The following is a 13628-nucleotide window of genomic DNA, read 5'->3' as shown; positions in this document are numbered from 1 at the left end:
TTCTCACATTGCCTGTTTTGCAACAATTGTGACTGATAGGGTTGGAGCTAATCTAATCACACGGCATTTAGCTGTTTTGACTGGTATGCCACAGGGCCTGTTGGAGATGAGAAACAGACCCCCTGCAGCTGAGACGCTGAAGACACAAAGTGCCACCTCCAGCTGTTCCCATCAGGAAGGCCTAATTCTATTAAAGGAAAATTAGTCAGTACCCTGCACCCCCCACCTCCACCCACCCTCCTGCTGAAAGTGCCTCTTTTGCCCTCCCCCTCCCCCATCTTTCTTCTATCTGCCTTTTTCTTCTCCGCCCTCTGCTCTCTCTCTCTCTCTCTCTCTCTCTCTCTCTACTGCTCTCCTTCTCTCTCCCTCTGCAGCGCTCTCTCTCTCTCCTTCTCTCTCTTTCACCTTTTCTTTGTTTGTCTCTCTCACCCCCTCGTCTCGCTCACCAGTCTGTCAGTGTGTGCATGTGTTATTGCGTGTGTGCAACATGTGCCCAGGTTGTGGTACAGTGCAGTGAGTCAGTGGCCACTGCTGATTCAGCCCTGGCACCTGCTTGCACGCGTTGATCTTGTAATGATAGGTGTCTGATCCGCGCAGAGTCGCTGCACGCAGGTTGAAACTGGCCTGGGGGATAAATCAAGCAGAGAGGCTCTCTCTGTTCCCTGACCCCGCCACCACCCCTGCCATCACTACCACCAGCACCATCCAAAACCCAGAGTTAGAGTTTCAGGTGTGGGGAGACACTTCAGCCGTCAGCTGAGCATTCACAAGGTCAACATGCACATTTGATTCTGTAAAATAGATTATTTCATTATTTTCTTTGTGTATTATTTTGCACCAAATCATTTTATTTCATATTATTTGGTGCAAAAAAAATGTTTAGACATGTCAGATAAACCGTGTTAAATGTCAGCTGATGACTTGGCAACCTGTCGGATCTGAGGTTGCATTATGTGGTTGAGCGCTATGAACTGCGCCCTGTTGCAAGAACACAGGTCAGCCAGCATGCTAAAGCCAGGGTCCTGTTTACTCACTGCTCACATGTCTCTTCAGTAATACTCACAATTGCCAGTTTGAACCAGCTCAGATCTGACATGCATTGTCTCTGTCCTCTGTTTAAAAACAAGACACATGTTGTTTTCTTTTTCTTTGGGCCGGCATGAATTCATTAATAGGTGCAACCTGGACGCCTCCCTTTGGAGGAGGGAATGCGTGGAATGTCAGCAACCCGCCTCACTCTGCCAGCGTGGTTTGGAATTCTGACCTCAGGTATATCACACGGCTCCTAGAGTTGAGCATGAGTACCTGCTGTAACCATTCTTGTAAAAACCCTTTCCACATGGAAGTTCTCTGGAAATAGACAGCTCTGTGGGTGAATGCTGTACAACTCACGTACACTCATCAGGTCTGAATTCACCTGGCAGGCATTTCAATTTGACCAAAATTGGGAGACACCTCTGAAAGTCTCGTGTTAATTCTTTCGATGCTATAAGCACCCCGAAGGCTGAATGCAAAGTGCCCCTCCTTTACTGACCAAGGCCACTCAAGTGACGCAATGGAGCTTAGTCCAGGACACACACAATTAGCAGGAGGACAGGCAATCCCAGTGTTTACAATACTCTGTCAAAAGGGTGGATATGCCTGTGCTTTCACATTGTATTTGCTGGCCACACTGCATGTTTAAGGAGATACAGTAGCAGGAGAGGATCCTGAGCAAACACCTTGTTATGTAAATAGCTCATGGTTCTGACTCATCATCCTATCAGGCCTCACTTCCAACAGAAACATACAATTCAGTACCATATATAACCGTACCTGCACAATGCAACCATACAATCTATAAGCAAAGAGGTTATCTGTGTACTTTGAAATGCTCCTTTGATTCATTAAATGCTGAAGCAAAACAGACCTTCATTGTAATTTATAATTTTAGGACATCTAAATTCCTCAGTGGGTAAGCACAAAGAAACAAAAAAAGAAAACAGCTTTCTCCACTTTCCTAGATCAGATCCTGTTTTGTGTTTTGCCTTACATGCCTTGGGACAGCATCATTAATGGTGTAGTAGCTAATAAAACCCTGAGATGCTTTGCGTTGGCAGATTAGCAGCTGGACAAATACCAGCAGGCAGTCACTCAGACCTTGGAGTAGCTTTTTTTGGAGTTGTATAACCTTAATGTTTTCTTATAGGCTTCACGATAATATGGATGTCTGCTTTGGGTTTGAAATAGGCTTAAGACAAAGTGAAATAGAGAAACACAAACACAGACACATTCACATAACTCATTCTTAGCAGACAGTTTTTGGGAAGGGCAGTGGATTTCCAGGTTGGGTGTTGAAGTGCAGCTGCTCTGCCCCAGACGGTGGGCTGGCTGCGGGTGTCTCTTGTCTGGGGGTTTGCTAAGCTCCTGTGATCTGCATGGGCTGGGCAAGAACCACGGGGAGCGTTTGCAGACAGTCACATTTAGAGCTCTCGACGGGGTGAGTCAGTCAGCCCCAGACACCATAAATGTTCATTTCAGCACCAGGGATTCGGTGAGTAAAGTCACAGCATGGGCGTAGATTTAGGGTGGGACGCTAAGGACTAGTCCTAATCAATATTTAAAGATGACAAAATTGTCCCCACCAATATTTTAGCGAACTTATTTGTGCTGCTGATCATTCCGACAGCCAGCATAACAGTAGGCTACAAGAAACGTTGTCATATGATTTGCTGAAAAACAGAGGGGGAAGGGTTATCTGACATGCACGCTACAGTAGGCCTACACGCATTGAGAGTGTCAAAGGCTACTGTACTTGTTTGCACTGGCAGTCAAGCGAGCGGGTGTGTCAACGACAACGGTAAGTTAGGGCTGTCTGCCAATACATAGCTTATCCCAAAAAAGGCCAGAGTAAAACATTGTGATATTCCCTTTGCCCTTCAGCATGTACATGTTTGCCTCTTTTTGTGGTTTGTAGATCAGCTTTGCCACCCCAAAATACAAAGCTTTTTCATTGCAGTCTAGGCAAAATAATTAGCCATAGCCTACAAACTGGCAACTGGTGACCAGGCTTAGGCTTTCTTATTTTATTGTGTAAAATAGCATTAGCTGTTAGGATATTACCCAGGATATTGTCACAGCTAAGCTAGCTTCTGTAATCTTTCAACCAAAATTAGGAGTCATGTTGAATAAGGGTGTGTCGCACGGATAGTCACATAGGCTATAAGTCACCATCACTGACTGTTAGGCTAATTGGGCTACCAATCTTGCAGTCGCAATAAACAATGGATCCGAGACATTTTCCTGTTTCTATATTCTGTTATATTCTGTTTATGGCTAATGTATTTGTGAATATAGCCTGCACAATGCAAAGAAATACTGGTGCATTTCCATACTCCATAGAAATGAACATTGCGAGACACTTATCTGTTCTATGATCTCATCCCAGAAAGATTTTCTTTGACTTGTTAGTTTTTTTTAACATTTATTTTATCTAATGACATGCTGAATTGAATCCACATATCCTTGCACTTGCGAAACTATTTTTCAGCATTCACGTTCACGTTGACAGGCACTCAATTAGATTTACACACCAAATGTGATGATATAGACAAGTGTAGCCTAATAATTTAAATATCAATATGATGTAATCAAATTACTAAATATGTTTAGCTATTAGTAATCATGTAGATCATAAAACACTATAAATAATTATCAATATAAATGTATAGTTTATATGAATTACAAAATATGAAAAAGAAACCTATGACAACCATCACTTTCTATGTGTGTGTGTGTGTGTGTGTGTGTGGAGGGTCAATCAAATTCTATGATTGCCACTGATGTGAATGATCTCACAAATCACACTAACCAAATCAAATTTTAAAAAATCGCAATAGTATCGAAATCGAGATTCTTCACTTGCTATTGGTATTGAAACAATAATGTTGGTATCGTGACAACAGGAGTTGTAGATGTGTCCCTACCAAAGCTGAGACCAAACCTACGCCCTTGAGTCACACTCACGGCCCCCCAGTCAATCAGACACTGGGGTAAACATTACCTTTCTACTCCGTCTAACTGCTGTTTTCGGAAATGCTCCGAGAGCAAATAAGTCCTCCCATGAAAGATGACACACAGAAAATAAGTTATCACACACCTTAATCATGATTAGGAGACCATATTGGGCAGGAAGTGTGCTCCTGTCCTAGAACAAAATGCCCTGGCTGTTCTCATGTGGTATGCACATTGTGTTTGAAACACTGCTCAGCTGTGTGGAGTGCATATTGCTGCTGGGACTGCAGTGCATTTACTGTTGTTCTTAAGCACTCCCCATCTCACAGTGAGTCATATATCCAGACTACATTCTACATATCCACACTAGACACCCACGTTATTTTATTTTGTTACATTTGTATTACTTGTTTAGCGGACCCTTTGATAGTAAACAACTTACAGGAAAGGCACGCCACGTCTAGAGGTAACTGAATGCATATGGCATGGCCAGGTGAGATGTATACTAACTAAATTGGACATACATAATGGTTATCTATGTGATCTCATCTGTCTCTACAACTCTGAATGATATGCTAGTGTGTACATGCCTGCGTATGTTCAGTGTACTGACCCTTGAGCCCTGTGTTAAACTACTTTGTTTAACGTGATAGCTGGAAAGCATAAGCTGCAGGAAGAGAATCGTTTTCTTGGCATCTTGTCTGATCTGACCTGACCCTGCACCAGCCAAAGGACTTGCAAAGTCGGACATTTGGAGTGTGCCGGTGAACAAGGCTGCAAGTGACCCTTGACCCCCGGGGCCGTGGCCACACAAAGGCAGAGGAAGTGCACAGCCCGGCCTGGTAATCTGGGGATTGAGCACCGGGGCGGACCTGCCCCTGCAGCAGTGGATGAGCCGAGCAGAGTTTATCTTCAGCAGTTTGGACAACCGGGCTGTCACTTCCCCTTGTTTATGGAGTCATGTGGACATTCCTGCTGCCTGTCTCTCTCTCTCTCTCTCTCTCTCTGTCTCTTTCGTTCTTCCTTTTTCAGACAGCCTGCATTTCTACTAACAACACTGCCCACATGTTTCAAATCTGTGCAGTGACCTGACTGAGGGCTCAGAATAGGTTTCACTGCTAAGTCCTGCTAGTAAACGAAAGAAGAACACATCAGTTGTCCTTGCAAGATCTAATTCAGCTGACCTCACTGCACAAACTGATAACATGGCCTTGAACATAATGCTTATCAGCCTTAGTAGGAATGTGTTCAATGGCCCTTCCCTAAAATAATAAAATTGTGCACAATACATACACAGTTATAAGACAGTCACACATTCTAAGGGTTTTTTTTGAAATGTGCTTTGCACAAAGACATGTCTGTTTTGCATAAGAACATGTAAATAAATGCATCAGATGAATTCAATGTTCTTGCAAAAATGCTTCACAGTATGTTGAAATACACATGTATGATTTATTATGGTACATTTATTAAAGCTGTTCCTTAGTTGTCTCAAATTTAATTTTGTTTTAGACTGATTGATTTTGGAGGAAACACAAGGCAGACCTCCCATGCTTTAGTGGTTTGAAATGTATCCTCTGCGTCTCCATGATATTTATGACTTTTGCCATATCAGTTGCTATTTCACTCATGTCTTTTCACTCACGTCAAAAGGTCACAACATGGATCATCTTTTGACCCGTTCTAAAACTTCAACTGGACAGCACTGTTGTACACATACTAATGACAGTGAATTGAGAAACAGAAAGAGAAGGAATGCAAAAGCAGACATGCGCCACTGAAACAATGCATGTGCCCAAATCCCTCCCCCTCCCTGTCTCCTGATTCATTGCTGCAGGGCTACTGTGAGGCAGTTTAGTTTCTGTGGGCCTCCCTGCCAGATTAAGGCTTTGGCCGTGATGAACACATGCCTGACTGAGTGGAGTCCTGTCGTGTGCCGGGCCATGGCTAAACAATCCGATACGGTGGGGAGGGTGTGTGTGAGCTTTTTCTCGTCACCTTTGCTCACCATTAACCTCTCCCTTCTCTTCTCCTCTTCTCCTCCCTCCCTCTTTCTTCTTCTCACTAACTCTTACCTTCTCCATTACACACACCGACGACACCTTCCAGGAATGGCTCTTCTTTTCTTCTTCTTTTTCTTCTTCAGAAAGATACCCATATCTTCTAACACCCCACAATATCTTCTGTGACAGGCTTCCTGAAATTGCCTCATTTGATCTTACTATGTGCAAAAATCTCATAGAAATGCACTGCATGTGAAATTAAGAGTGATTGCTGTGGACATAGCTGTGCTTCCTGCTCTGGGCAACAATATGGTCATAACGGACTGTATGCTCAGGAGAGGCTAATCAGATACCCCTCTCAGGAACAAGCACACAGGATGGTGTATACACAACACAGCCCTCACAAATCAACAGGCCATTTAAAAGAAAGAAGTCATAAACGGCACCAATAGGGCTCAACAATAAACCATGCTTATTTGGTTTGAATGTAAGAATGAATGTAATGTGTTTAAATGTCACGTGTAATAAGCTTGGATTTGGCCAGTAATTACTCTTGAACATGGTGTCATAGGTACAGTGCAAATGCACACCTAATTCTCAAAGAATAGTTGCACACACATTTTATTGCATTTTAGTGTGATGTTCTGGAAGTAATTTTATATAGTGTCATGGCCTATGCTCAGATGAAGTAAATGATGGTCATTTGTGTGACATTACTTATCAGACAAGGAGGTCTCGTCTTCTCTTTCCATGTCCCCTGACTGTTTTGAAACCTCTGAATTTATTGGTCTATCATAAATCTGCCGTCATAACAGGAAGCCTTCTGTTGAGGCAACAGGAAACGTGGGCAGAAAAGATGACATGCTTCGGCCTTCTTTCCTCTAAACACCTGCTTCAACATGGAGTCCTGTTACGTCAAGAGCGACAGATACTGTAGAGGAGAAACAGGTAGAGAGGTGACGGTGAAATTCCGTGTTTGCCTAGAGTGCGACATGAATGTCTCCACACCCTTTTACACACGTGGGAGTAGTTCAAAGGACGCACAGGGAAATCATCCAACTCGTTAAGGACTGAAGGTGTGGGCCATGCTCCAAAACAGTGTTTGACAGCAAGATGCATTATGCTGTGATCTTCTGGCAGATTAAACCAATAACCTGACACCTGACTCTATTTTTTAACTCACTTATGTGGAAAACTCAGGGAACTCCCTGTAACTCAGCTCGAGTCATGACGGATGATGACTAGACTCTAGGACGTCACAAACCCAACAGCTCTACAGCTATTTATGTTATAGTAGATGTGGTGTGTTGTGGAAAAAATGATTTTGCTTATGAATACCCTTGATCAACTCATCTCACCTTTGTGTTCACATAGGTCATATGATGGGGAAGCCTCTTTGCACATTCCTCAGGCATTGAAATCACCACCATTCATCTGGCTATAATAAGTAATGTGTGGCCATAAAGCCTGGTTTCCTGTGTCCTGTATCTCACATCAGCACAAAGCCTTTAGAATTCTGACAAGTTACAAGGTCGCAGGTCAAGCAGGAAGCCACACAAGACTCCCATAATTACATCCACAAACTCAGACAAGACATGTGTATCAGAAGGCTAGCAGAACTTCAATGGCCCCATCTAAGATCTAAGATTAGTTCACTTGTCTCCCTTCAGAGCAGATAGTCCTGAGGACACAAACAACTTTTGCCCTCTGAACATCTGGATGATGTATACGGTGAGGTGTCCAAAATGTGAAGAAGGGAGAGGTTGGAGAAGGTGGATCTGTGTGCTGATTTGTCTTGGCCCACTCCATTTGTCTGCCTGTCTTTCAGTCTGTCTGTGTCTCTGTCTGAATATAGTCAGAGACAGTGTGATGCATGCAGAGTTAGGGATGTCTGGAAAGCAGGGAATAACCAGGAAAACCCAGGGAGTTTCAGGAAGGCTGAGAGTTGCGCTCAGTTATAAAGGGATATACCAAGGCCCTTTTGCACCACAAAAAATATCATGTGTAGACCAAAAGTCAAAAATAAAATGCCCTTCCCACACAAAAATCTCCGGTCCCTTTTTTAGTCCTGCTAAAATACTACATGAAACTGCAAACACAAAAAGCACTGTTACAAATATAACCCCACAGTACCTAAAAATAGGCATCCATTCAGACTATTCATAGTAGCAGTGGCAGTTACCTCAATTGAGGCTTCATCGTTGCAAAGGGTTGAGCCGCCGCTGCCATGGAAATAAAAGCCTTCTGTTCCTGTTTTTCTTCTATTTTTTCCCTGTGCTTTGACGTCAGCCCGCTCCCAAAGCACGCAGCTCCTCTCTGCTGCCGCCCATGGATACGCACCAGACTTAAGTAATGTCTGCCTGCAGAGGCTCCTGGCTGAACACGCAGATTGTGCTTAACAGAGAGACCTCAGGGCAGATTGCATCTCTCCTGTTAGGCCTGGGCACCTGTGAAGCGCTGCCTTTGTCCTTTTGTTTCTTTGACTTTAAACAATGTTAGAAGTTTTTTTTTTTTGTCTTGTTCTTCTTTTGCAAGTGGTGTGACGATTGCACAATATTTCCTATAGATAGTTACCTGACATCTGGAAAGGCACCTCCAACGCGTCAACGCATGTTCTTCCACTTTCTACCTCATAGTTTGATAGAATGTAAGTCTTTGCACTGGTCTTGAAATCATCAATTGAACGAAGGAAAATGTTAGAAAGATGACATGCCAAATGCTCATGAACAAATATTAATGTCTGAAACAGACACAATGTGCCAAAATGGCATGAATTGCTGAATTTGATGTCTCTCCTTAGTAGTACAAGCATGCAATCAACAATCTACATGAAACTTGCCAAGAGCTGCTATCAATAGCTGTTGTTGCTAGATTTATGAAGACAATTGTAAAAGATCTACAAGGGGCACATTTTGCAGGTCACATGTGTGAGCGGCTCACATTAAGGTCGTGGTTTGTAACTCGTGGCGCCAGTCACAGGAACAAAGCTGCGGCGGGCCCCCCTTCACCCCTGAAGACCGCAGGCTCCGGGTTCCCCTCCTTTGCACATCTCTCACTCCAGTGCGGCCCTGAGCCTCACTGGTGCGGTCACAGGGTCAAACCAGGTGACCCCTCCTGGTGTGTCTGTCTTAGCAAGCAGGGATCACAAGCAGACCAAAAACAGAGCGATGGCTGCAGGGAGAAATTAATGGAGTTTGGTAACTGTTCTTGCTGCCTGAAAATTCAATTATCACAGCAAAACAATCTCCTTGAAGAGCCTTGAGTGTATAATCAGTTGTGTTTTTTGCAACATTATTCTCGGTTATATTCCTGTGCTTGACTGTGCTGGAAGGTATGCTGCATTCTTGTGTAAAAAAATGAATGGATAAAAAAGATCACAAAGAAACAACAGAAATGGATAGAGGACATTGTAAGAACTGTGAGCAGCTTGTCCAGTGGGCTACTCTGTGTTGGTTGAGTAATGGGTGGTGACTTACAGATGAATGCCTCTCTGTCTGCCTGTGGTTAGCCAGAGCTCTTCTGAGCTATTTTGTACCAAATCCATGTGCTGCTGCTACAGCTGATGATGAACAAAACAATACCGCATGCGCAAGTGGGAGCAAGTAAACAAACCCATGCAGACGATGTCAACACACACTTTTCAAACGGATGGCCAGGCAGTCTGAATGCACACCAAAAGAAAACAATGTCTTGTAGTGCTACACGGGTAATACTGTGTCTAATACTGTCATATTAACATTATGTAAGACAAGCATGACAAAGTTGCATGGTAATGAGTTCATTGTTGTACCATGTGTTATGCCCAGACCAGAGCCAAACTATTCTTAATGGTATTACTGTCCCTAGCCTTTTGTTGGGACTCACATGAGGTGCTTTCTTGCTGTTTTATTGGACCTGGGAAATTCCCCAAACAGCAACATCACAGATCACATGAACAATAGTCAGGAGGTCTTTGTCTATGTTAGAATGTTAGATTCCAAAAATAGACCCTTGATGACTATTTCTGTCATGGTGTGTTGTCCAGGGAGCCCAGATTGCCGCAGACAAAAGGCCCATTGCAGGGTCCCTAGTGAAATGTCTTAAACTTTGAAAATACTACTGATTACTTTAAGCTGTTGAAAAGCCCTCAATATGTTTGTATAGAATAATTCATCTTGAGGTTCAGAAGAAAGTCTCTCATACAAATGAGAGCTAGGTTCTAAGTCCTAAGTTGTTTCAGAGTGAACTTGCTTGTCGGTGTTAACCACGCTAACCACTTAAAGCAACACAATGTAGTTCTTCTACCTTACAATAATGGCTTAAAATGGCTTTTTGACGCTACACTTACTTACAATACAGAGAATGGGTTATCTGACATTGCCAACGTGCCCCCGCAAGATATGGTATTGCACTATTTACATTGTTGATTTGGGTAGGAATAGGTCCCTTTTTTAACAAGTTGGATACCCTCTTCTGTAAAGTCCAGGTACCCAGGGGATATGAGTATATAGGTACTCAGGACGGTACAGTGAATAACATACATGGATGATAAGGATAGTATGTTGTTGTGTCCCAATCTAAATCCTGCTTTGTAGAACCACCTCCAACACCCTTGGAGCACACCCATTGATGCATGCACACCAACTTTTGCTCTCACACACATACATTGAACAACAAGCAGTAGTTTCTTTTACAGGGTTTATTTTCAGATAAACTTGACATCAGATAATAAATAACCAAATATATTAGTATTTTCTTGCAGAACAACTTATGGAAATGCATAAATAATTTCATGTTACAAACCACACATTATTGCAATTAAATATGCTAGTGCTGACTCAACAGCACAGTAAAGTTTCTATGGGTTTTTTTTTTAAATACCATACCCCCCTCCATTTTGACCTTTGACTGAAAAAGTTACATTTCCAGCCATAACTTTTCTACTCCTCACATTGAGTAAAGTGCATAGCTGCACAATTAGGTCATTCCCGTTATTCCAACTGTCCTGTCATGTATACTCCAGGAAGCATTGACCTTCACCTGCTTCTGGGTGCATCACGGATGCTAGTTCCATAGCGTTACGCGAATAGTCCCTCAGCACTTCTAGGAACGCAAATGTCCCATCATCGCTGATCAGCCGTGCGCCCTCGGAGTACCGGACCACCCGCGTCCGGAGAGGCTTCCAATAGGATCGAGAATAATCCTGTTACTGGTGACTGTCCTCATATTCAGTGAATGACAACATCATTCTGAAACTTGACAACTTCTTGAGCAAAGTCTGTCTTTCAGCGCTCTCGCAGGGCCAGGGAGGGCACCCACTGGTTGTTGCAGCGGCTTTCCTTACAGTAGCGCCCCACTTCGTTGAGTTTCAGGTGGTCAGCATGGGGATTCTGAAAGAGCATAAACAGTTATTCAGTTATCGTCGTGTCGTGGACTACTTGAATGCTGCAGACAGGCTATAGCCTACAACTTATGATCAAAAGAGAACCGAGAGAAGGAGGTTTCGATACTCACAGTGACAAGTATACAGTGAAGGTCCTTTGATTCATTGGCGTTGCTGTCTGTGAGGGTTTCTCCCAAGATTTGCGCAAGACGCTTCATGCCAGAGACGCGCAGGATGTTAATGTCGAAGTCGCAACAGAAGGCTTGGATGAGCGTAAAGTGGATCTGCAGTGCAACATCATTTTCGTCTTCCTCGTCTGTGGCAAGTATGCACAACACCACATTGTCCGGATCCCTGCAAAATGTCAAACATAATTAGTCCACACATCTCCATCAGTAATGAATAAGATGGTGTGAGTCACAGTAGACTGCGCTCAAATAGGCGATGTATAATATACTTACACATTCATTAACTTTGCAGATTCGTAGACACCAACTGTAAGACAGTTTTGACGTTGAGCTGCCACCAGCAGTTCCTCCAGCGCTTGACTTACAGTGTCCATCCTTCAACAAAACGATTCCAAGTTAGAGTATGTAGGTAACATAAATTACAGATAGCCTATGACTGACCATAACCAGAAACTAAAAACTAAAGCGATGCATGCTACTTACTTTCTGTCAGTAGTGTTGCATCCAGACACCTCTTCGAAAGTCATAGTGATTTGATTTCTAAATTCCAAAAGCAGAATGTCCCCAAGTAAATCCAATAGGCGTACTGCACAGAACAGACAGCTGGGTAATCCGTTAAAATCCTCGCGAAACAGTTTCGCTCAATATCAAGGCAGTGCATCCAGGGCTTGTCTGACGGCTGAGTCAACACTGCAAGTTCTTATAGTTCTCCATGTGGGCGTGGATGAAACTACAGTCGAAACCTCTAATTGGTCGAGAGCTTTCAAACGAGACTACTGCGATTCAGCGTTGATTGCCATTGATCTTGTTCACGGAATGCGCGCTTTGAAGTGCATAACGACCTGCATTATTATGCTACCTTTCCCTCTTGCAGGATTAAGAACAAAACCTTTACTAAATTAAATCTTAAATGCAGATTGTTAGTCTTTGTTCTTTCTTGATTGTTCGCCCTGCAAGTTTCACTGAGATTTTTGCCTGACATTTAATGGAAATAAATCGTTGGCCTTTAAGATATCATTACGAGAAAGTGTACTATTTTTAAATTAAACGAACTCTACTTGTAAGCTGGAGACACAGGTTGCATGCGTCACGTTTTCAGAACATAATGTTTTGTAGTTCGCAACAAATCTTTATCGCCATCTAGTGGGTTATTCTACATAAACCTAGATGCGCTGCACGGTGTATTACCAATAAGGGGATGCAGCCTACATTTAAATAGAATTTAATCAATAAAATAAACATAATCAACTACGGTTGTGTTGTTTTAGTGACATTATAATGCATTTATTCTTCATTATATATGCTTGTAGTATTAAGATTTCGTCACCATGGACTTCCTATCAGTAGCTCAAAAACTCCCTCTTGTGGTCAATTTTCTGGGACAATTCATGAGATCGCCTAGGCCTAGTTGCTGAATGCGTCATCACCTAGTCTTGCATACATGCCCGTACATGACCTCAGTCTATGTATGTACATGACCGGAGAACTGCCTGAACATGACCGTTAGCAAATATCAAAGCAAATATAGAATAGCGTATGTTTTTTTCATTGTGAAGGCCAGTAGCCTAGCCTGTCAAAGGCAGATCGATAATAATTTTGATTTGTCCATATCAATGAGCTGTAGTCTATATAGGCTAATTGTTATCTGCATTTTTAAAATGTGTATGCCTACTGTGAAACATAGCTTATTTGCACAGCTACTGTGAAACTAAAGTAACATTTGATGAGATGTTTTTTTTTATTAAAAACTCACTTAAAGGAATACATTAGCAAAACAATAGGCTATAATGATAGGCCTATCAAAGGCAAAAAAAATCATCAGTAGACTACTTATAGGCTTATTGCATTAGACCAACATAGAACTGCCTACACTCTCCCTGACCAAAACTATGTTTAACTTTTAACTTCCTTGTAATCGTCATCAATCCTTAAAGAACAATTAGACACCAGGGAGTGGAGGCATGTCAAAGCATTAAGCCTGATGATGCATAATATTATCACCATGGTTAAATTCTCTGTTTTCAAAGTTTACTCGATTATGGGGGAGAAGTTAGCGCTGGCCTTAAAAAAAAATATATATTT

General features: G+C 42.6%; 1 protein-coding gene across 1 annotated transcript; it reads right to left on the bottom strand.

Moving 5' to 3' along the window:
- Positions 1-10665: 10665 nt before the first annotated feature.
- On the bottom strand, positions 10666-12206 carry gadd45bb (growth arrest and DNA-damage-inducible, beta b). The gene is made up of 4 exons (XM_048250310.1): positions 12030-12206; positions 11820-11921; positions 11490-11712; positions 10666-11365 (listed from the first exon to the last, which is right to left on the bottom strand). Exons 1-4 carry the CDS (start codon positions 12071-12073, stop codon positions 11261-11263), a joined length of 474 nt encoding a protein of 157 aa, XP_048106267.1. The 5' UTR covers positions 12074-12206; the 3' UTR covers positions 10666-11260.
- Positions 12207-13628: the final 1422 nt, after the last annotated feature.

The sequence above is a fragment of the Alosa alosa genome, chromosome 1 (assembly GCF_017589495.1).
Source record: "Alosa alosa isolate M-15738 ecotype Scorff River chromosome 1, AALO_Geno_1.1, whole genome shotgun sequence".
In the NCBI taxonomy this organism is placed as follows: domain Eukaryota; kingdom Metazoa; phylum Chordata; class Actinopteri; order Clupeiformes; family Clupeidae; genus Alosa; species Alosa alosa.
Note: the sequence above shows the minus strand (reverse complement) of the source record. Positions and strands in the feature narration are given on the sequence as shown.

What these genes read in the sequence shown, in the direction of transcription:
- gadd45bb (XM_048250310.1), bottom strand. Translation starts at nt 12,073, where the DNA reads ATGACTTTCGAAGAGGTGTCTGGATGCAACACTACTGACAGAAA. An exon ending in TGCAACACTACTGACAGAAA is followed by an intron (nt 11,922 to 12,029) that starts GTAAGTAGCATG and finishes GTTTTGTTGAAG; the next exon opens with GATGGACACTGTAAGTCAAG. An exon ending in TCTGCAAAGTTAATGAATGT is followed by an intron (nt 11,713 to 11,819) that starts GTAAGTATATTA and finishes GACATTTTGCAG; the next exon opens with GGATCCGGACAATGTGGTGT.